General features: G+C 48.3%; 1 protein-coding gene across 7 annotated transcripts in view; it reads right to left on the bottom strand.

The window, feature by feature from the left end:
* Positions 1–24,462, bottom strand: part of CAMTA2 (calmodulin binding transcription activator 2) — an 809,661-nt gene that overhangs the window by 215,099 nt on the left and 570,100 nt on the right. For all 7 annotated transcript variants that reach the window (XM_078668358.1, XM_078668360.1, XM_078668361.1 and 4 more), the window contains one exon: positions 19,024–19,102. In XM_078668358.1, the coding sequence (XP_078524484.1) occupies positions 19,024–19,102 (79 nt within the window). The remainder of the gene's footprint in view (positions 1–19,023; positions 19,103–24,462) is intronic.

Below are 24,462 nucleotides of genomic sequence, written 5' to 3'. Positions count from 1 at the left end.
AGACGTTTGAAAAAGTGTTTTTAGAACAGCCTGCCCTACAGCTGCCTGCTGCTTTAAGTGCACATCTACACAGTAGTGTTTAGTAAATGTGTGTGGGGTAGACCATGTGGCTGCTCTACAAATGTCTTCCAAAGGGATATTACCAAGGAAAGCCATGGAGGCCCCCAACTTGCGGGTGGAGTGGGCTCTGGGGGGGACCGTTAAAGTGCGCTTAGCCTTGAGATAGCAAATTTGAATACACTTAATGATCCACCTGGCTATACCTGCTTTGGAAATGGGGTTGCCTTTGTGTTGGGCAGAAAAGGCAACAAAGAGTTGCGTCGTCTTCCTAAAATCTTTGGTCCTATCGATGTGGTACATCAAAGCTCGTTTGACATCAAGAGTGTGGAGCATTCTTTCAGCCACTGTCTCAGGATTTTGAAAGAACACAGGCAGTTCAATGGTCTGATTGACATGGAACTGTGAAACCACCTTAGGAAAAAATGTAGGGTTAGTGCGCAGCACCACCCTGTTTGAGTGAATCTGTATGAATGGCTCTTGTACAGTGAGCGCCTGGAGCTCACTAACACATCGCAGTGACGTTATGGCTAATAGGAAAGCCATTTTCCATGTTAAGAACGGAATCTCGCATGAATGTAGAGGCTCAAAAGGTGGGCCCATCAGTCTGGTGAGGACCACATTAAGGTTCCATACAGGAGCTGGCGGGATTCTGGGAGGAATGACCCGTTTCAGTCCTTCTAGAAAGGCTTTAATGGCAGGCACTCTGAAAACCGAGAGATGCTGCCTGTTTTGGAGATAAGCCGCTATGGCGGATAAGTGTATCCAAATGGAAGCGTACGCCAGATTGCATTTGTAAAGATGTAACAAATAACAAATTATGTTGTGAGTAGATGCATCAAGCGGGTTGATGTCGTGTTCTGCACAGTAAATGACAAACCGCTTCTATTTTGCTGCATAACATGCTCTTGTGGTGGGATTCTTGCTTCTCTTATGATATCCATACAGTCGGGAGGCAAGTTGAGGTAGCCAAACTCTAAGACCTCAGGAGCCAGATCGCCAGGTTGAGCTGTTGCGGACTGGGTGCTGAATGTCGCCATGGCTCTGCGTCAAAAGTCTGGGTGTGAGGTGCAGCCTTTGATGCGGTACTACGGAGAGTTCTAGAAACGTGGTGTACCATGGTTGGCGTGCCCACGTTGGAGCAACCAGGATGAGCGTCATCGAGTGTTGCTTTAGCTTTCTTGCCACCAGCGGTATGAGAGGTGCTGGGGGAAAAGCGTACGCAAATCTGCCTGACCAGTTCATCCATATCGCATTGCCCTGCGACTGTGGGTGCGGGAACCTGGCGGCAAAGCTTTGGCATTTTCCCTTGTGGCGAACAGTCTATCTCTGGATGACCCCACTGCTGGAAGTACGGGTGGAGTACTGATGGATGTATCTCCCACTCGTGCATCTGGTGGCTGTATCTGCTGAGCAGATCCGCCATCTGATTGTCCTTGCCCGGGAGGTGTTCCGCCATGAGGAAGATGTTCCTCTGAATGGCCCACTTCCACATGCTCTGAGCCAGATGTGACAACTGTGGAGAGTGTGTACCTCCCTGCTTCTGAATGTAGTACATGGCTGTCATGTTGTCCGTCCGGATCAACACGACCTTGTTGCACAGATGTACCTTGAATGCCTTCATTACCATGAAGATTGCCATCTGTTCTAGGTAGTTGATATGCATCTTCTGTTGCTGCGTTGTCCATAGTCCCTGCACCGTGTAGTGGAGTACATGAGCTCTCCATCCCTGGAGAGATGCGTCTTTCGTCAGGATAATCTGTGGCACAGGCTCCTGGAACGGTCGGCCCTTGCAAAGGTTGTGTGGATTCCACCAATGCAGAGAGTTGTATGCCCGACCGGTCACCAACACTAGGTCTTTCAACTGTCCATGAGCCTGAGTCCACTGGTGCGCCAAGCACTCTTGAAGCGGACGCATATGTAGTCTCGCGTGCGGGACTATGAAGATGCAGGAGGCCATCATGCCTATCAACTGCATGAACACTCGTGCCGGAAGCGAGTGTTGTGGCTGAACTTCTGGATCAGCGACTGAATGCTGTCGATCCTCACAGAATTTGGCTGAGCCGTGGCTGCCAGAGTATTTATCGTCGCGCCCAGATACTGCCGCACATGGGCTGGCTGAAGGTGCGACTTTGGATAATTTACTGTGAATCCCAGATTGTGAAGACGGTGAATGGTGTGGGACATGTTGGCGGCGCACTGCTGGGCTGACTTGGCTTGGACAAGCCAGTCACCCAGATAAGGGTAGACATGAACGTTCTGTCTCCTGAGGTGGGCTGCCACTGTCGCCAGGCATTTTGTGAACACCCTGGGCGCCGTGGTCACTCCGAAAGGGAGGACCTTGAATTGATAATGCTGATTCTGAATGGTGAATCTGAGGTATTTTCTGTGTGATGGATGTAGTGGAATGTGAAAATATGCATCCTTGAGATCTAATGTTGCGAGGAAATCTCCCTGATTGAGCAACGGAAGAACCTGCTGCAGCGTGAGCATGTGAAAGTGTTCTGAGAGAATGTACTGGTTGAGGGGCCTGAGATCCAGTATGGGTCTGAGGGACCCGTCCTTTTTCGGGATTAGGAAGTACAGGGAGTACACTCCTGATCCTCTGTCCTCCACCGGCACAAGCTCTATTGCCCCTTTTTGCAGCATGACGAGCACCTCTTGCTGCAATAAGTGCAAATGCTCTGTTGACATAGGACGGTGCCTTGGTGGGATGTTGGGTGGAGTGGACGTTAACTCCAGACAATAACCGTACTGGATAAGTTTTCTGACCCACCTGTCTGTGGTGATGGATTTCCAGACTGGCAGGAACTGCTGGAGTTTCCCCCCCGACAGGTGTTGTATGGTCGGGGGGCAGTGACAAGGCGTCACTGTTTGTTGGTGGAGGAGGTTCGGGAGTTGTTGTTTCCACGACCTCTGCCCTTGGTGCTGTTGCCACGATAGCCGCCTCTATTCTGCTTGTTGTAAGAGGTCTGCGCCCCACTTTTAGTGTACTGTGTTTGCTGGGACATCTGGCCTCTGGAAACACCTCCATTGCCTGAGCGACGAAAAGTACTACCCCAGAACTGTTGGGACTGGAGAGCCCCCATGGACTTTGCAGTCTCGGTGTCTTTCTTTATTTTTTCCAGGGTGGTATCCACCTCAGGTCCAAATAAGTGATCAGGGTTTACAGGCTGATTGAGTATGGTGGTTTGTATCTCCGGTTTGAACCCGGAGATTGTGAGCCAGGCCTGACGACGCAGCATCACACTTGTGTTAATTGCCCTGGCCGCGGTGTCTGCTGCGTCCAGTGCACATTTAATAGAAGCATTCGAGATGAGCTTCCCTTCCTGAATGAGCATCTCCGCTGCCTCTTTATAGTCATCGGGCAAGTGCTGTAACAGGGTCTCAAGTGTATCATAGTGTGCCCTGTCATATCTGGCCAGGAGTGCCTGAGTGTTTGAAATACGCCAGATATTGGCCGCTTGAGCCGCCACCCTCTTCCCCGATGCTTCTAGCACTTTCGATTCATTGTCAGGGGGAGGAGCATCACCAGTGGTTTGAGAATTTGCCCTCTTCCGGGCATTAGAAACAACCAAAGAGTCCAACGGCAACTGGCCCTTGATGTAGGCAGGGTCGCCAGGTGCCGGCTTATACTTCTTCTCAATCCTGGGGTTTATAACCCTGGCACGTGTGGGTTCCTTAAAAATGTCTGCAGCATGTTTCAGAACCCCCTTTAGCATTGTGTGAGAAGTTGGCCTGATATATAATGTTCACTATTCTAGTGAGCACTTTGTATCAGTCCAAACAACCCTTATTGATGATTGGTTGTAAGTCAACCTTATAGACCAGCTATCCTAGTAGCATGGATATGAGCAGTCTAAGGCTAAGACTCTAGAGGGCGTGTTAAGCCAGCTGTTTTACCATCACATTACCCCTTGAACACCAAGTGAAAGGACACCACACAAGTTGTTATCAAAAATAAAGTGTATTTATTTATAACAAGACTACCCTGGCTCTTTATGAGACAGGGAGCTAAGCACACAACAAAACTCTTAAAGAATTACTGAAAGTCGCACAATTTACACAAATGCCCGAGGGGCACGAAACCCATATACACAAGAAGTGGAATGCGAAGTTACTAGCAGGTAAGTAATACTTTTTAGAAACGCTAGGCCTACAATGCTGAACCCTTAGATTAGAAGCAGGAGGCCTAGGGACGCCGTGTGCAGAGTGGGAACTCTCACGCGTAATGCGGGAACAAGTCTATGGATACTAGCACTTTGCAAAGTTACTGTTCTCGGGCGAACCCGACTAGGTGGGTCGAAAACAAGGGTGGATCCGAACACTTAGGGTGTTGGACTATGCTGGAGCACCGGAGTACTCAGTTTACCTAGCCCAGGGGCTGCTGCTGCATAGGGTTCAAGTTGCGTCGGAAACCCTCGTTGAAGATCCAGGAGCCTGAAGAAAGAAGTTGCTGGCAGGCGGCCAGTGAAGGAGTTCGTGGTGATCCAAGCCTGGATCAGGGAAGAAGAAACCTGTAAGCAGAGGGGACCAAGTTCTGAATCACTAGCCAGTGATTTGAGTGGGCACCAGGATGGCACCGGACGAAGTCACCTCAGCCAGGTGAGTGGGCGCTGCTGGGCTCTGCAGTCTCTTGGACCAGGAGGCGTTGTCGGCGACCAGGATGGAGGTGCGAGCTGTCCCACGAAGGTACTTGCTGTCGACGTCGCTGGACCCAGGATTGGGCAACAAGTCTTGGCAAATGCAAGGCCCACGCGGTGGACCTAAAATGGCGTCTTGAGTGGACCAGGAGGGTCCAGGGTACTTCTCTGAAGGAGGGAAGCACGGGCCAGTCTGGAGCAACCAGACCAGCGGTGTTTGTCGTTAGAGTTCGTCGTCAGAGGGTCACTAGCCAACGGGCAAGTGACCTGGACAATGCGGTGAGCGGCAAAAAGCAGAAGGGCCCCACGCAGATCTCGTGGATGCAGGGGAGCTGAACTTCGGTGCTGGAGCTGCTCAGGGTCGGGGCTTCTCTTACCCCAAAGCACTCAGTGGAGGGTCACTCGGTGGTCGTGCTGGACAAGCGTCGTGCAGTTCTGAAGATGGCCGGTCCCTCGAGGTCTCGTCGCACCCACGGATCACAGCTGGGCTGATGATGTAGGTTGAGGTCAGAGGTGCCAGGGAAGCCGGTTCTCGTCGTGCTGGAGCAGTCTTGATCCGGAGGAGAGACTGGCAACAAACCGCGATACTTGGTTGGTGCCTGCTGCTGCAGGGTGACTACTCCTTAGTCACAAGGGAGAAATCTTGGGAAGAGTCTTGAGTTCTTCGTGTAGAAGGTCGGTTCAGGATTCAAAGATTGATCTCATTTGGAAGGGGGCCAGTTCCTACCGTTGTCCTGAAAAAGGGGGCTGGCACGCGACTAAGTCCTGCCCTATGGGTGGGACTAGGAGGGGGGTGGTTACACCCCTCTCCTTTGGCGGGCTTTCCCCAGGTCAGGGGCTGGAGTGCCCCTGGAACTGGTTCCAGCCGGCCTATGCATAGTGAGCACCGGGGTGCCACTTGCAGTCACCTTCCTCTAAAGCCCTGCCTACCTAGGATACACAAAATCCTGTCTGGGACGGTGCTGGCACCGCCCCTGGCAGGAAACCCTTTGTCCTTGCCTCCTGCTCTGGGAGGACTCCCAGCAGCAGGAGGGCAGACTTGTGTCTCGGTGGCAGCATCCATTTTGTGGAGCTAAGGCTATGTCTGACTTTAACCGGGGTTACAGGTTACATACATGTCGTGTCCCTCTAGAAGGGTGGAATGCTAACCCCGTCGCCAGAATTGGCGAGGGGTTAGTATTCCAATTCGTATGACACCTTACTCGACATGTTTTGATAAAGCGATACCAGAGTTGGCATATAACCGCGAGGATTATAATGCACTTAAGAGTATATGGTATGCGTTATCATGGAACAGCTATTAGGACTTGGTTCCGCAAGCTGCAAACGGGCTCAGCTCATGCCAGAGCACCATTTCACCTTATTCCACGCACTCTGCCTTCAGGATTGTTAAGGCCTGCCATAGGAGTGACTGATAGGAATAGAGGTGTCCATTTTTAGGGTTAGATATATGAATACTATATCTAAAGCAAGGGGTGTTTACACCACCTTGCCCCAGCTGTCGTGCAGCCAGTTGTGTCAGATTTGGATGGCCAGCCAGGGGTGGCATAATACATGCTGCAGCCCCTGGTAGGCCCTGGGTACACCTATGCCCTGGGTACCTAAGGTACACTGTACAGGGACTGATAAGGTGACTCAGTATCCAATTAGATATGTACCTAAGGTACATGGAATCCATTTTACAGAGAGAGCAGTAGGCCTGGGGTCCTGAATAGCAGGGCCCCAGTTCAACTAAGTCAGAAAACCAGCAAAACACCAAGCAAAAAGTTGGGGGCAACCATAGTCAGGGATCTACCTTCCTACATATTGGCAGAGTCTTGACAGTCTTTTCAGAGGTGGAAAAGGTATCAAACAGGAAGTCCACCTAAACAGGGTCAGCATGCAGCTGGACGTCATGATTTTTAGCCGCCCTCTCAATGAGAGCATTGAATGCCGCAGAATCCTCAGTAGGGGAGGTTTTGACATTATACACTTGAGTGTCCTGGGCAGTGTGCGGATCCTCAGGGTCCCCTGCATCTGCCCATGAGTCCTGGTGATCCTCAGGATCAGTGTTGGCAGGGAAGTTGTACTCCTCATCATCCCCCTCCCCAGCCTCCACATCTGAATAAGTGGGTGAGGATGGAGCAATGGTCTGAGGCCGTGGATTAATCGGCTCAACCAGAACTGGGGAATCCGTAGAAGGCTTTTTGCGTTTCAAGGGAATTATGTAGGACTCCATAGGCTGTGCCGGCGTGATCTTTCTCTTGTAGAGTGAAAGTTTACCGGTGTCGGCATCGATAAATTGTTCCGACTGCTCCTCCATTAGGGGTTGTCGATGCTTCAAGCTCACCACTGGCTGTGGAGGCTTCGACCCCGTGGACACCTTCATGGGCGCGTCGTCGACCGTCCTGGGTGCGAACGCCTTCGGCGCCACTTTCGGCGGCAGCGTGAACTGGATTGGCGCCGAGGATTTTGGCGTCTTGGCAGCGGGCTTCGGGGTGGAAGTGTCCTTCGGATCGACCGCGGAAGCCTTGTTCCTGATGCGTTGCAATGAGTCCGACACCTGCTTAGTGAAGGAGGCGGACGGTTTCGTCGACCCGACAGGCGTTCTCGGCCTACCAGCATGTGCAGACTCGAGCGCAGAACTTTTGGCCTTCTCCGGTTGATGTGCAGGAACTGCCTCTTTTGGATCGCCGTGTCCTCCGTCCGTGACGACGGCCTTCGGCGCCGACGGTTTCGGGTCGGCGGCCTTGACAGTTGGTCTTGGTGCCCCAGTCTTCGGCTCGACGCCCTTGAGTGATTTGGGCTCGACGCCCTTGAGCGACTTCGGTTCGACGCCCTTGAGCGACTTAACCGGATCGACAACCGGCTTCGGCTGCCCCGACATGTCGGAAGACGAGGAGGCGACCGGAGCGACAGACGTCTTCTGTTTCGACGGCGTCTATATCACTTTCTGTTTCGTCGAGACCGAAGCTTTCACTTTCGGTTTCGATTTTACCAATGGCGGCTCCGCAGAAGTGTCCGTAGTCGGGCCCGTAGGCGAGACCGTGGATCCAGGTGTAAGGTCTTGGGTAAGGCCATGTGGCGATCCCTCGACCTGAGCCTTAGTGATTGTTCGATCGGGGCATAGCTCTTCACCTGAGCTATCTTCCGTGGCCCCAAAGGCCTCATTGTCGTCTCCTACCTCGTCGACGACTTCGTCTGCATCGATCACTTCGACGTCTGCGTCGTAGTTGTAGTCGATCTCCTATGCCGGAGTAGAAAGCGGCTCTTGAACTTCTTGCTCGTCAGCTTCTTCCCCCTCGAAAATGTCCACCGGTGCCGGGGCCGTCTGCCGGGCCTCCTGGCGCGCCACGCGCCGAAGTCGAATCGTCTTCTTCGAGCGAATACGGGAACAAGCCATACAGTTGGCTTCATCGTGATCCGGCGACAGGCACTTGTTGCACACCGGGTGGACGTCGATGTGGGGATACTTCGATCTGCACACGGGACATTTCTTGAACGGGCTCCGTTCCATGATGTGTCGTCGAAAGTCTAGTTGCGTCGACTGGGCCTCGAGCACCGAAGAGCCACGCGACTCCTCTGGAAGTCCGACTCGGGAACTGAGCCGGAACAGAGCTGGGCACCGAACGCAAGACAATACCGACGCTAAAGGAAAGGCCTTCGGGCCTAAAGGAAAGTTTCTATCGATTCCGATCTTGAGTGATCAAATATGCATCCGAACCCAATGGCGGAAAAAAACAATCTGGGGATGGAGTCGATGCCCATGCGCACTGTAGTCCAGGGGAGGAGCCACCTATCTCGTGATACTTCGAAGACTCTTCCAGGACAACAATGTGCAATCATCCGGACCCAACACTAGGCGGCGATCTATGCTATAGATATGAATTCAGCAGCCCACATGCCTCGATATATATATATAAAAATGTCCTGAGCACCAGCTCCACTCCTGACTGGGTCGGTGCGAGTCCCGGGAGCCCGGTATGTAAAGAAAGAAAATCCGCTAGAGGGTCCATAGCAGGAAAGAAAACTCGCACACCAGGGTTTGTTTTGCACCTTTATGCAAAACAAACCCTGGTGTGCGAGTTTTCTTTCCTGCTATGGACCCTCTAGCGGATATTCTTATATATATACATGCGGGTGGCGATGCATCTTATTTCAATAAACACCTTTTTCACCTGATGGCTGGGTCGGCTTTCGTTTTGTGCTGGATCGGTGGTGCCCTGTGACACTGGGGAGTGCCGGTTTATGTTGGACGAATGCAGTATATATATATATATATATATATATATATATATATATATATATATATATATATATATATATATATATATATATATATATATATATATATATACACACATATATATATATACATATATATATATGTGTGTGTATATATATGTGTATATATATGTGTATATATATGTGTATATATATATGTGTATATATATATATATATATATATATATATATATATATATATATATATATATATATATATATATATATTCAGATACATACCTCAAGAAGACAGGTAATATCTAACCTTCAAAGAAAAGAGGGCCCCTGATACGGATATATAAGCAAGTTCAGGGGAAATACACCAATCTACAAGAAAAACAAAACCGTGCCTGGTAACGGACTATAAACAATTTATTGTATCATATATGGAAAAGCGCAAAAAGTCACAAAACAGCCCACAACATAAGGATCACCACAAATTTCATAATTCTTTCTCATAATATTAAACATATCAAATGTATTCATTTTTGTTGACATATACAATAGTCTATTCGTTTTCATACAATACAAGCAAAAGAAAGAACCCCAAGATATATTATATAAATAAAAGAATGGGAAAATCTCTAAGGATCCCAGATACCAACTTCTCCCAAATCCACTCAATCAGACTACCATTCATTCAAACAGGCATACCGAATCAATCCCACACTTCAGTCATTCTAGCATCAATATCACACATCAATAAAAACAACCCAAACAAATTTTCTATAGGACAGGAAAAAAATAAATGAGAAAATAAATCCTTGTTTTGCATATTCCTATGTTCCAAATAATACATGGCCCAAGGTTCTTCCATCCTATGATACACAGATTAGATAAATGTCCTGGTGTAAATGGTTGTTGAGTTAGCGCTAACTCAAACAAACTGCACTGATTACCCTGGTTAAGAAAAACCAGAGGGGCGTGTAAAAGTAGCAGAACGCCAAAAAGCGTATCACAAGAGGAAAAGAACGGGTATTAGATCACAACAATAGCCCTTAAAAGAGCATATAACGGAGTCCAAGAAGGACTAAGCTGTATAGCAGAGTGACGCCCACATAAGACACAGTACTCAGAGAAATGCTATTTAATAGCAAACAAATAGACTACGTACGTAGTACACCTAAAAAGCTATACAATAGCAAACCAATACTCATGTAGAGTAAGATGTATCCAAAAAAGGGTATGAACTCTTGAGACTACTGTCCTCATCAGAGTAAAATAAAAGAACAAACCAGCTACACATCTGCAAAAACAATCCGGAGAATAAAAGAGTGAAATCCGGAGTCAAACACTCTCGCAGTAATAAAGAAGTAGTGTTTAATACTGTAACACCACAAAGTGCAACAACAGCAGAGGCAGGATTTAAATCCCTAAACCTAAGGATTCAGGACCGTGGTCATATAAAAGAGAGGCAAAAGACCTGTAAAGGCTATACTACAAGTGACCAGCCATGAGGCGCTGTTTTGCTGAATCTGCATGGCTGTCAAATAAACAATCACCATCAAAGGTCATATCTTTCAAACTCTCCCGAACATTATCAGGGAATTTTGACAAACACAACCAAGCCTGACTTCGAAGAGCAACAAACTGAGCCATGGCTATGCCAATAGAATCAGTGGTGTCCATTGCCAACTTAATATTAAACTTCGCCATCTTGCGCAAGTTGAAAAAGTTCAGCCCTCACCCCTTCAGGAAGGGAAGGAAGCAGATGTGTGAACGAGTCCCATAAAACATATGTAGCCTTGCCTAAGACACACGACATGTTTAACAATCTCAAGGCCGAACGAGCCGAAGCAAAGATATTCCAGCCATACAGATCCAACCACCTAGATTCTCTACCTGGTGGTAGTAAAGAGAAACATCTGAATTCGGCTAAGCCATAGTAGCTTGCACGACAAACCTGTTAGCAGCAGGGTGTCGAGAAAGACAGGGTCTTCCGGAGCAGGACAATGGTGATGGGAAATGGCCCGATCAACATAGACTCCAGTCACAGGCTTCACCGAAGTTCCCAATAGAATACCATACAGCGAAACTCCATAGGGCAGTAAAGGGTTTACTTACTTACTTTCAACTTTATTGCGATCACACAGATCCTAAAAAGTATACAGCAAAAAGTCCCAAGAAAGTATACACAGAAATATATAAATAAAATAAGTATAGAATAAAAATTGATAAAAACATGTCTACAAATTCAAAATGACTGGGCCCCCAGAACAGTTTTAAAGTGCATATGTGCAAAGCAAAATGCAAAATGCATGGCACAGGATAAGGTGCTTGAAGTTCCCACAAGTACAAAATAGCAAAATGTTTTTTAAAAAACTTGACAACATTCTGATCTGGCAAAGCTTTCCAAAATGCAGTGACTCAGCTACATAATTGTTTACCCCTAATCCAAAGAGCATGCCAGAATCTAGAAAGACCAAATACACTAGGTTGTCTGGTATCAGTACACACAAGTCTTAAGACCTCTAGATAACGCCCTCGGCCCACCAAGAAGCATAACAGAATAATCAATTTTTTACTCATCGACTGGTAAGTCGGGCAAAAAAAGAGTAAGTGGACTATGGATTCAGAGCTAACTTGGCAAGTGAGGCACATGTAGTCCAGATCGTTATTGCGGGACCATTTTGCGCAGAACAGTTTGGTGGGAAGTGATTTATAACTAAACTGCAGAAAGAGTTTCCGTGCGATCGGTGGCGCTATTTCATCAATAGTTGGCTCAAAGGACGGAGAGCATTTCGATTTGATAAAGACTTTGGTCAGGCTGGATACTGGAGCTGAAAGAACTTCTTTTAAAACCGAATCCCAAAACACTTTTTTTCATTTTTTCTCTGGAAATTCGCCTCATAGTTTCTGGATTTGACCAATAGGCATCCAAGTCCAATTTTGCCAGAGATTTCCGTAGAGTGGAAAACCAGTTTATTGCCAACGCCTTTGGAAATCTCAAGAGTTCTAACAGAGTTCCTCGGTAGGTCTCCAGCTCATCTACAGTCCATAGCCTGAATCAAAACATTATCAATCGGTACATTGCCTTGTGTCTCAGCTGTTTAGGTGCCAGATCCACATATAAGGGTTTCAGAGGGGTACTAGCCGGGAGATCCACCAGAGATCTCAGAAACCGATTTTCCACAGCTATTAAAGATTATATATGTCCTGTCCCCCACAACTCTATACAATAAATTATGCCCCCCAATACTTTAGAATTGTACATTTCTAGCGCAGGAGCAATCTGCTGTGACGTAGTTTTCCTGTGTATTTTACTAATTTGATTACATTGGAATATTTGATGGAGCTTCGCCTTCTCCTTTTGTGCGTCCCAATTTACAGATGGGGACATAGGTATTCCTAAGTAATCAAAAACGTCAACTTGTTCAAGGAGGGTGCTACCTGCCTGAATAGATCTAATAGAGAGTTTTGACCCACTTTTGTTAAAAATTATGTATTTGGTTTTTCCCTCATTTAAGAACAACCCCCTATCATTACAAAACTGTATAAAATCATTTTAAAGTTGTTGTAGGCCCTGTGGGCATTTAGAAATTAAAAGGGTGTCGTCCGCAAATAACAAAGCAGGGACTCTTCTATCATTTATTTTCTGTGCATCGCAACCATCCCTATCCAAAAAGTCAATAACCCAGTTTATAAAGAGGGTAAAAAGAGGGGGCGCCAGCACGCAACCCTGCCTCACTCCACATTTTACGGGAAATTTTTCTGTGACTTCGCTTCTTGGGCCCCACCTGACCTGGGCTGAGTTTGAGGTGTGTAATCTGATTAAAATATCTAAAAGGTTTTCCGGAATGCCCAATTCTCTCGGTACTCGCCACAGCTTTGCCCGGGGCACAGAGTCAAAAGCTGTGCACAGGTCAACAAATGCCACATATAGTTTACCCCCTTTAAGGTCCACTTCCTTACAGTACATGCAAATAAAACGGAAGACCGGGTCTACGGTGCTAACTTTTGAGCGAAAGCCCACCTGTAGGTCACTTAAAATATGAAATTCCATCATCCATTCATGGAGCCTCCCTAAGACTTGTTTACAAAAAATCTTTTGGAGAGAATCTATTAGGCTTATCGGTCTATAGTTAGATGGCTTGGATTTGTCTCCTTTCTTATAAATGGGCACAATTTCCGCAACCTGCCACAATTTCGGAATAGGTGCTCCTTGGAGAATCAAGTTGTACCGACCCCAAAGGCATTTATCTTCTTTATACAGATAATTGGGGATTCTGTCTGGGTCTGAAGCACACGCTGGTGCACATGAAGAGAATGCCGCATACGTTTCTACTAGGGATAAAAACAGGGGCTAGAAGTCCCCACTCAACTCCTCCTCAGACAACGAACCCATCTCGTCACTACCATTGCTCTCAATGGCATAGAGAGACCCAAAGGAGGCTGTCCAGTTATCGAGCTGTATATTAGATTCTAACTCTGGTTTTTCCCCCTTAAGCCAGTGAATTGCCTCTCTCCAAAAGGACTTTTGGTCTTTACCATTTAGTGCTGTGTGTAGAGCTAGGCATAGTGAGCTTTTCTACTCCTTTTTTGTAACTATCAATGGCCCGCCGGTACCTGGCTCTAGCTGTCACAATTTCAGGATGGACCTTGCGCTTTATAGCACAAATAAACTCCCTCTTTGACCTTCTACAGTCCTGGTTAAACCATGTATCTTTAGGCTTATGCTTTGTACCAGTGGAGTGGGTAGCACTTCCTATTTTACTTGCAGGCCGGCTCAGCAGTTCCCTAGCCTCTTTAAAAAGGTGCTCGTGGCATGGGTTTAGACTCTTGACAGCCTCTTCACTAGGGGTATTAGTTAAAGACTCTATTAGGTTTGAGGTTTTCTTTTTGAGAAGATCCAGAGCTTCCGGATGCTTCTCGACCCAACCCCACTTAACTGTTCGCTGGTTATTTGGAAGGGGAGAGAGCACTCCCAAGTCACGATGTCCGTTTAAAGTTGGCTGTGCGATACCAGAGATGCTTAATGAAAGTACAAGTGGGTTGTGATCACTATCATATCTATTTACTACAATCATATCATCTAGAACAGGCCATAGGTTGGAGGTGATTAAATAGTAATCAATAGGGTTTGTATGGTTACGTCTATTAAAGGTATGAGCGCCGTTAGATCTGTGCTAGATTGTTAGTGCAAGCAGCTGACCACCCCTCTTCGTCCATTTGACCTTTGGTAGACTTAATGAAGGAATAGACCAATCTTTGTCCCAATCTTCTGTCAAATCAATGACGACTACAGCTAAGGGCTCGAAAGTACAATTGAAGTCACCAGCAACTATCGCTGGGGTATTATCTAAGTATTTGGTTAGGGCATTATCCAACGCACAGAGAGTCAATGTTTCTTCCCCAGCATGGTCTACCCTATTATAGACATTAAAACATTTCCCCTTCCAGCCACTGTGTAGGGACAGCTCAAAAGCCAAGATGTCCTGTGAGTCCACATGGAGGCGCTTGATTTTATTCCCTGCATTAATCTTTACCCAAACCACCAATCCCTCCGCAGGGCGGCCACATTTTTTCCTAGTGGCATCAATGGCAAGAGTTGAGAAGCCAGATCTATGCGGAGTAGATGAACTCCAGGTTTCCTGCATCAGAATTATATCAAAAGCATCTATAAAGGTACATCATTCAGGATCAGACAGTAATTTGGAGATCCCCGCCACACTCCATACTAGAATCTTAAGATTCTTCATTTGAGGGAGCCATGATACAATAGAACACATATTCTGGGAGATTCATTTTAGTTATAGCTTCAGTGATAAGGTTAAGTGATAGATAATAGGTTACTTCCTAGCAAAAGGTTTGTTTGGAGTGTGGGGAAAATCGGCCTGGTTTCAGGTCACAGACCACCCTCATGTTTCAGTCATCGGTGACTACTTTTTGCCCAATCTAGGCCAGTGCTTTGTTCTGTCCGGGAAGGGCTGTACATAGTCACTCCTTCTTCTTGTGGGTGTTTGTACCTGATCTGAATAGTGGAGTTAGTGGAGGGAAAGATACGTGAATCAATCTGAAAAGGCCAGATACCATGGCTTCATCAAAGAATCTAACTAAGATTGTGTCTTTTTCCGCTCCCGGGATATTTAATCTGCCAACGTGTCTAATGTCATCCCTTATAATTGAGTAACCGTGTCGGGCTGCCCTGAACCAGTGTATAACTTTATTTTTTTAGAGAATCAGAATATTCGTGACCCCTATTGGCAAGTTTTGGAACATTTGTCAGGTATACTGCATCACAGCCGCTTTTACCCTCCAACCTTCTGTACACACCATCCTTTACTATCCCTGTCCGTAAGGTGCTTTATAACTTCGCCTGTGTATGTATCCTTCATCCAGTGTCACAACCCTCTATCCGTATGCCCAGATCTTAGCACCCCACAATTTGCTCTCTTGTGTGCATGGTTTATTACTCTTCGGTCCCTATGGCTGGGTAGAGGTGTTTCCTTAGAATCTTGAGATTAGTGAAACTTTTTAGCTAAAGTACTCTAGACTGTGATTCAGCCGGCCCGTGCTGTGTTAGCATCAAGCTACTCTCTTTAGGTTGGGGTAATATTAATCTGGGATTTTTAGTGGGACCATAGCAGGTTTCATTTCCATCCCCACCGGTATTCCTCTGAGTAAGAAACCAACTTCCCTTCCAAGCGCAACCACTTCTTCCTTCAGCGACTCAATCGTGATCTTTAATACAGCTAATTCGTTATGGTGGTCACTTCTGATTTCACTGGGTTTGGGCGCTCTCACCCCACCATCATCAGCTGTTAGAGCGTTAAACTTATTATGGCAATCAACCTGGACAACATAAGGGACAGAGGTCATCTGACATATATCCTCTTGGCATTTCTTCGTAGTGGAGTTAAACTCCTTCTCCTTATCCTTGACCAAACCCTTCCTCTTCCCTTTCAAATTAGATTTCAACATACGTGGGATTATTTTAACCAAGTTTGGGTTGTGTGTTGGAATGTGAGCGGTAAGGGGCTGAGATAGGCCAAGAGACCCAACTCCAGAAGCAACAGAGAGATTTTTACATGCAGCAGAGCTAGCCATATTTTCTACAACAGAGCACAAATTAGGTGTGGGATTGGCTAGGTCCTGGCACTCCGTAGGATCGAATCAATGTGATCCATAGTTTCATGGCAAATTGCGCCAAACGATTTTTTACTTCTTCTTAGCATTGTCGTGGCCTGGGCCCCTTTCATGATCTTTCCTTTTACACATCTACCCTAATGACCCAAAGCAGAGATTATTATGCTACTTGACAATGTTCAGAGGTGTCACAAAGAGTAAAGGAAGAGTACCAAACTGAGAGCCCCCAAAAACCAAGACCCAGACAACAGTAAAATGTAGGTAAAACGGGTCCTAGTAGGAATCCCGACTACCGGTGTCGATATTAAAATACAGTACCTTATGTCCATACGATGGCCCTACAATCCAGCTCCTACACCGATGGGGACAGGGATCGTGAACCAAAAGGGGGGTGGCCCAGCCCTGCCTCTTCCTGTCAATGACGGGCAAGGACGGGCCCGCCAGCGCGCGTCCGGCGGGTGGTGGTGTGCGCTTTTGAGGGCGAGGCTTCTGCTCTGCTCCTCGCCCCTGTCAGAGCACTGGATTTTGGTGTTTGGAGTCCCCAAGCTGCCACGGCAAACGCGGCTTCCTGCGCTGCAGTCAGTGGTGCGTGCTTTTGAGCTTGAGGCTTCTGCTCTGCTCCTACCTCCTGTCAGAGCGCTGGATTGTGGGGTTTGGAGTCCCCAAGCTGCCACAGCAAACGCTGCTTCCCGCGCCGCAGGTGGTGGTGTGTGCTTTTGAGTGTGAGGCTTCCGCTCGGCTCCTCCCGCCTGTCAGAGCGCTGGATTGTGGGGTTTGGAGTCCCCAAGCTGCCACGGCAAACGCTGCTTTCCGCGCTGCAGGTGGTGGTCCGTGCAGTTGAGCACGAGGCTTCTGCTCTGCTCCTCCCTCCTGTCAGAGCGCTGGATTGTGGGGTTTGGAGTCCCCAAGCTGCCACGGCAAACGCTGCTTCACGCGCCGCAGTGTGGTCGAGCTTTTGAGCGCACGGCTTCTGCTCTGCTCCTCCCTCCTGTCAGAGCGCTGGATTGTGGGGTTTGGAGTCCCAAGCTGCCACAGCAAACGCTGCTTCGACACCTGTCACACCCTGGTGAAGCAGATCCAACAAGGGATCAGATGACAAAGTCACCAAAAAAAGCTGCAATTTCAAGCCATCAGCAGCTCTCTTTATAACTTCAGCAAAAGCTGCACTAGTCGCCGTCCCCATGCAGCCCAAGAACCTCCAACAAGAGGCTGAACAAGACCAACAAAGCTGTCAACGTCACAGGCATCACCCAAGCCACCTTGCAATGCTGGAGAAACAGCAACAGAGCCAGCTCCGTCCTCGGAATGCAAAGGAGAAGACATGGGAACCGCAGTGGGTATGAGCGGCGTCTCCTGCGCGGATCGACGTTGAGGCGGTGCCGTATCGTCATGCACCATGAGCTGCACCTCCAGCGCTGACCGACGTCGGAGTGGTGTTGTATACGCCTCCTGAACAACCTCATTCGACGCCACTGGCATTACAACTGGATGCGGCACGTGGCTGTGCACCAACACAGTGATGACCCCAGGCACAGAGTTGAGGTCTACGAGCGGTCGAGAGGGAGAGCCCGCCGGCATGTTTCCAATCCGAGTACCATCTACCTCCTTGGGGCCGGAAGGCGCTCCAGGCTGAGGCATGGGCCAAAAAAAGGCATGCAGAGCATGATAGTATGCCTGCATCTGGGTCATAGTTGCCTCGACTCCAGGATAAGGCAGGAGGCACGGGGTCGACTCTTGTGCGACGCACTATGTTAAAGAATGGGAAAAACCAGCAGAGACTGTTACGCAGAGAAGCCGAAGGCTGCGCGATTTCGATACCTTACGACGGTATTTTTTGTGACTTAGGTGAGCGATGTTCACTGGAACGGCTCTTTGAACTGCCCCGGGCAGGAAACTCAGAACGGGAAGGAGACTGACATTGCCTGGACTCCGACCAGGAGAGCTGGCCGTCAACAGCTTAATTCGCCTTTCTTGCAAGGCCTTAGGCTTCAGCCATTTACAGGCATCGCACTCCTTGGAGACATGGTGCTCTCCTAGGCACCACATGCAGATGGTATGGGGATCTGTAGCAGTCATCTGTCCCGCACAGGTCGCCACAACTTAGAACCCAAAGGCATAGGCACACAGTTCCCGGATGCAAAAAGACGTCAAAGTAGGCCAAAAATAAAAACGTTCTCAGGAACCGCTTCTCCGGATCCACGTTGCAGCGCGGAAAAGAATAAGCTGACGTTTGTGCACCAAAGGGGACTTATATGGTTCCACTGACGTCATGAACGGAGTCATACAATGCCGTACCCCGGCGCTCAGAGGTACTGCTGAAAATCTTTCGAATCCAGTCAGACGCCTGGGGAGAATTCAAAAGTTAAGGAATCTGCAGCTATATGTCTAGATCAGATATGTGGCTTTAACAATGGCACAATCCTGGCAAGCACAAACATACAGTTTTCAAAAGCCCCCCCCTCCCTCCCTCCTCCAGCAGGAGCATTCTTTTTACCTGTGGTATTAACTGGGACTGTCTAGGGTAGATACAACTGGGTTAACTGTGGCTGGGAAGACACTTGTACATCTCCTTAGAGGTCCTTCATTAAGCAAAATGTACATGTGTGTACCGGATGCTTCTTGATGACTCATCAGCAGTTTCTCCCAACAGTGTCATAACATTTCTAGAAAAAGGTGCTACTTCAATTTCCCTCTAGTGAACTGAAGGATATTTCAGAAATTATCAGGAGTACAACATGAATATGCTAAAGGAATCATTGGAGTATAAAAAACAATTGCAAAAATATCAACATTTCATTGCTCTAAAAGTCTATAGTAAGTCGTGATCTGAGCAAGAACAAAAGGCACTTACAAACTTGTACTGCTTCACTTAGAGCCAATATTTCACAGTTTCAGGACTATCTTTCCCATGAGACTTTTAGGAACTATTTTAGAGATAGGGGAGTCTTTTGTGACGGTCAGAACATGGACTTACCAGAGGAGTGCAAGAGAAGTGGTCGACATTGAGTGGGTCAGCTTCCTGCTCTAGATCCAGGCTCTCTGCGTTGATGCTTCTGTATGGAACAAAGAGCCACATGGTTCAAATTTTGTTAAAATGAAAATAAAGGAAATGTAGACCGCTTCACAGTCATAATATATAGATGTTGTGAATATCTGCCTATACTATGAGTTTGCAAAGAAAATACTGAGCCATGGAAAGCAAATGTCCTATATTCTAAACTAATCTTCAGTTATGACAATACACAACAGGATTCTACATAAACAATAATAATAGGAAGGCCTTATGGTTACGTTACATTTTTTCAATAGCCAGCTCTCTCGTTTGGGCCAAGTTACACAATTCTGTAGCCATGAACACCACACAAAGAATCTTTGGTAAGACGCAGCAGCCAGTTTAGATTTCAACAGGCAAAGTTCCATTACTCTGAACAATAAGCTAAACAATTGCTTTTTTTTCAGTCGCTGGTTGGCTTACTCAAGAAACAAAAACTCAAGAATACAGGCCAGTTCCAGTTTTTGTCAGCTCAGAGAACAGGGATTGATTGGAGAGCCTTCAGCTATAAATAGGTGAAGGTCCCACTGAACTGACTGGCACTAGATGAGTCATTTTGCAGAGGAAATCAAGTTCTCAACTATATCAAAATAATTATAAAATGGTTTCTCTCCCTGCAGAAGCAGGTGAGTTTGTGAACTACTGAGGGATGAGTTATTTAGGTGCTGCTTAGACGAAAGTTTATAATTATAAGTGACCAGGTGAGCAAGACCTAATATGGAAGGAGGTGGAGGCCATTGCACAACAGGCAGACATGAGGTGCTAAGAAAGCAAGTTCATGTACTAATTTGTTTTCATTGCTTCAAGATTCTGTGAAGATGAGGGATAGAGATGGGGCCAGACAGTAACAATTGTGCAAAAAATTACAGCTGAATGGGAGAGCGAAGAAGGAGAGCACATAAAAGAGAGGGCAGAAGGGAACAGGGAAGTAAGACAAGCAAGTACGTAGAAAGTCAAGAAGAGGAAGGGAAGAGTGAGAATGATTGGGAGAGAAGAAAGTAGGATAATCAGAGAAGAGGAGGCATAAAAGGGAAAAAGAAAGGGAGAGACTGCATATCAGGAGAAGGAAACAGAGAGAGTAGAAGAGGATGGAGAGAGCAAAGGAGAGAGGGACAGGGAGAGGAGACGGGGAAGATGAAGGGGACAGCAGAGGCGCACAAGCATTCACAAAAAGGGAACGGGGACGGGAGAGCTGGAAAATAGAGTCATCAGAATCGAAGAAGGAAGCACAGAAAGAGGCCAGGTTGATTGCTATAGAGACAGATGAGTAGTGGGGAGGAGACAGGGAACACAATGAGACGGGAAAAGCAGACCGGGATTGGAAAAGTGAAACAAAGGGGTAGGTAAAGCAGAAAAGGGTACAGGAAAGGGTCACACATGGGAAGAAAGGAATCGGGAGAGGAGATAGGCATAGGTAACAGGGTAAAAGTGAAACACACAAAGGGATACAGGGAGGATGGGGCAAGGGAAAGAGTGAGGAGGAGCAAGGGGAAAGAGTGAGGAGGAGCAAGGGGAAAGAGTGAGGAGGAGCAAGGGGAAGAGTGAGGAGGAGCAAGGGGGAAGAGTGAGGAGGAGCAAGGGGGAAGAGTGAGGAGGAGCAAGGGGGAAGAGTGAGGAGGAGCAAGGGGAAAGAGTGAGGAGGAGCAAGGGGGAAGAGTGAGGAGGAGCAAGGGGGAAGAGTGAGGAGGAGCAAGGGGGAAGAGTGAGGAGGAGCAAGGGGGAAGAGTGAGGAGGAGCAAGGGGGAAGAGTGAGGAGGAGCAAGGGGGAAGAGTGAGGAGGAGCAAGGGGGAAGAGTGAGGAGGAGCAAGGGGGAAGAGTGAGGAGGAGCAAGGGGAAAGAGTGAGGAGGAGCAAGGGGAAAGAGTGAGGAGGAGCAAGGGGGAAGAGTGAGGAGGAGCAAGGGGGAAGAGTGAGGAGGAGCAAGGGGGAAGAGTGAGGAGGAGCAAGGGGGAAGAGTGAGGAGGAGCAAGGGGGAAGAGTGAGGAGGAGCAAGGGGAAAGAGTGAGGAGGAGCAAGGGGAAAGAGTGAGGAGGAGCAAGGGGGAAGAGTGAGGAGGAGCAAGGGGGAAGAGTGAGGAGGAGCAAGGGGGAAGAGTGAGGAGGAGCAAGGGGGAAGAGTGAGGAGGAGCAAGGGGGAAGAGTGAGGAGGAGCAAGGGGGAAGAGTGAGGAGGAGCAAGGGGGAAGAGTGAGGAGGAGCAAGGGGGAAGAGTGAGGAGGAGCAAGGGGGAAGAGTGAGGAGGAGCAAGGGGGAAGAGTGAGGAGGAGCAAGGGGGAAGAGTGAGGAGGAGCAAGGGGGAAGAGTGAGGAGGAGCAAGGGGAAAGAGTGAGGAGGAGCAAGGGGAAAGAGTGAGGAGGAGCAAGGGGAAAGAGTGAGGAGGAGCAAGGGGGAAGAGTGAGGAGGAGCAAGGGGGAAGAGTGAGGAGGAGCAAGGGGGAAGAGTGAGGAGGAGCAAGGGGGAAGAGTGAGGAGGAGCAAGGGGAAAGAGTGAGGAGAGGGCAAGGGAGAGGGTGGGAAAAGGACAGGGGAGGAGTGTACGATGGGAAATCAGACAACAAATGAAGGGGGAAGATGCTAGGCACAGACAGAAGAGACAGGAGGAAACAGACATTATCTTAGGAGAAAGGGGTGGCAGAACAGACAAACATGAGAGGGAATTGGAAATATGAAAGGAGAGGGGGCGAACTGGAGAGGCACACAGGAAACATAGAAAAGTGGACAGAGGAAATGAAAGAATGGGGACAAGGAAGGGTTAGAGGAGCGCCGAAGTGTAAGGGAAGTAGATCGAGAAGAGGAGAGGAGAAATATGGAAAAGGGGGGTGGCAGGGACAGAGAAGGAGTGGCAGTACAAAGGGGAGAGAAGGTGACACAAGTAGCAGCAAGCAGTGATTGGAGGACAGGTGAAAGTACAAATGGGAGAGAGTGGAGTGGACAGTGGATAGCAGGAGAAGCTGGCAGAAAAGGATTGTATCTACAAAGAGGAGAAACAGTGAAGGAGATAAGAAAAAGATGGGAGATGTGGGAGTGCAGCTGGTACAAGGATGGCAAATATGAAGACAGAAGGCAACAGGGACCAGAAGAATGAAAGTACAAATGGGCACTAAGGGAGAAAGACAGTGGAGAGGGGGAACTAGGGATGAGAGGATAAGAGAACTTGATCACGTCCCACTGTGGCATCATGAAGTGCATAGGTGAAAACATGCTGTAAACCTCTTAAAAAACATCAGAGCTGATGATTTGACTATGGTTGTTGGTCCGGTAAACATAAAAAGACCGCAGGAGCCAACAAGTAACCTTTTACTGTGCCCCGGGCAAGGCATTGCTGGGCTAAAAACAAAGCATACAACAACACATCAACAGTTTTGCCTGCACAGAGTTTAACTGCCAGGAATTAGATCACACCACAATGTTGTATGAGCACACTTCATTTACAGATTTCATAGAAGGGAACTTGGCCACCAGGACATCAGTTATCTCAGGAAGGAGATCAAAAGAACACCATTGTCGTTGCTCTCTCTACCCATGGAGGGCCAATTTGAGCAGGCTTGGGTACAAGGCCCTGCCTTGCTGCTGCCACTGGAGCTTCTCCCACGGAGGAGGGAAGGTGCTTAGGCCCAGAAGTTCCAAGTACTACATTCTCCAGGCTCAATCCGATACCACAAAGATCACTTGGGACCGGTTGATCCTGATTTTGTTCGGGACTCAGGGCAGGAGATGCAGTGACAGGAAGACATACAGCAGCCCGTACTCAACTCTATGCAACATGAGTCTCCAAGAGAGCTTTCTGGGGAACTCTGCTTGCAAATGTACTTACATTGCACGCTCTCAGGCGGAGGCAAACAGATCTAGCCAAAGTTCTCCCCAACGTTCGAAGATGCCCTGTGCCGCCTCTGAATTAAATTGCCATTCGTGATTCACTATGCGTTGCCAACTCAGTTTTCCTGCCCAGGCATTCAAAGATCCGGTCAGGTGATGCACCACCAGGAAAATCCCCTGATGACCTTGTCAGCTCCAGAGGCGCAGAGCCTCCTGGCATAGAAATCTGGACGCCAGCCCGCCCCGCTTGTTGCAGTACCACATGGCAGAGGTATTCTCAGTTAGAGTTTGCTCCAGCCTCTTCGATGGTTGACAGACAGGCCTTTAACCCCTTCCATGCTGCAGTCGGCAACGCTACCTCGCTGGTGCTGCCGTCGGCCAATGGCTGACGCGGCCCCGCCCGTTTTGCGGAAGTGCCGCACTTCCGCAAAATCGCGGGCGCAGTGGAGGGGTTAATGCAAACAAATTGCCCGCAACTCCCGCAAGATGATGTTCAGGTGGATCTCAACCTCTCCCAGAAGAGCTCCCCAACCCAGTAGTCAACTCTGGGCGGGGCAGAGAGAAAGGTCTGCCACTGGTCCAACTGCAGTCAAGAAGCAATCACTGGGAATCTTTTGCAGTCTCCTTTGACACCTGGATGGAATCCAGCAGCTTCCTGAGGTGCTGGGCCCACTGAGACATCAGGTCCCGCTACAAAGCTTCCATGAGCCATCTGGACTGGTCAAATAGCAGGGAGCTGGTGGGCCAAGACGCTTCAGAACCAACCTCACTAAGACCCAGGACAGAGAGTTAAAACATCGGGATAATAGACACATGTCCTGGACGCGTTGGTCCAGAGGCCTTTCCTCTGCACCATATCCATTATGGCTCTGATGAAGGGCAGCATCTGATGCGACTTCAGCAGGTTGACAAAGAACCCCAATGATGTCAAGAGATGCACTATCAGTTGCAGAGGTGGTCTGTAACTGACTATGGAAAGCATGTCAGTTGTCGAGGTAGGGAAAGACTGGTTGTCACGATCTTTGGCATCACCTTCGTGAACACCCAACAGGCACTAGTGAGGCCGAATGGAAGCACTGCAAACTGGAAGTGCTTGTGGCCCACTTCGAACCACAGGAAGCACCTGTGAGCCTGCAGGACGGGGATGTGGAAATAAGCGTCCTGCAGGCCAAATGCCACCATCCCATCTGGCATGGCTTAGCCCAAGTGCCTAACAGTGTGTTGGTAAGGTCTTCATTGAAAGGTAAAAGAGCTTCAGTCGGTGGCTGGCCAGGCTGTAGGACCTCTGAAAGGACGTTTGTTTTAACCTCCAATGGGGGAGGTGAAGGTCAAGGACCCCAGAAGCCCTTATAATCACTGTGACGAAAGAGGTACTCAACTCCTTTGCTGGTCTAGTGTAGGGAAACCAGCAGACCAGTGTCGGGTGCCAACCAAAATCGGATGAGGTGCTCAGTGCACTGGCCTCCTGTAAGTCATTATCATAAGAAGCAGCAATTTTGTTTAGTTGAGTCTTATATAGTGCGAGCTAGGCCCGAAGGTATCAGAGCA

The sequence above is a fragment of the Lissotriton helveticus genome, chromosome 12, assembly GCF_964261635.1.
Source record: "Lissotriton helveticus chromosome 12, aLisHel1.1, whole genome shotgun sequence".
Classification (NCBI taxonomy): Eukaryota; Metazoa; Chordata; class Amphibia; order Caudata; family Salamandridae; genus Lissotriton; species Lissotriton helveticus.
The sequence above is the reverse complement of the archived record's forward strand: the minus strand, read 5'-3'. Positions and strand labels throughout refer to the sequence as shown.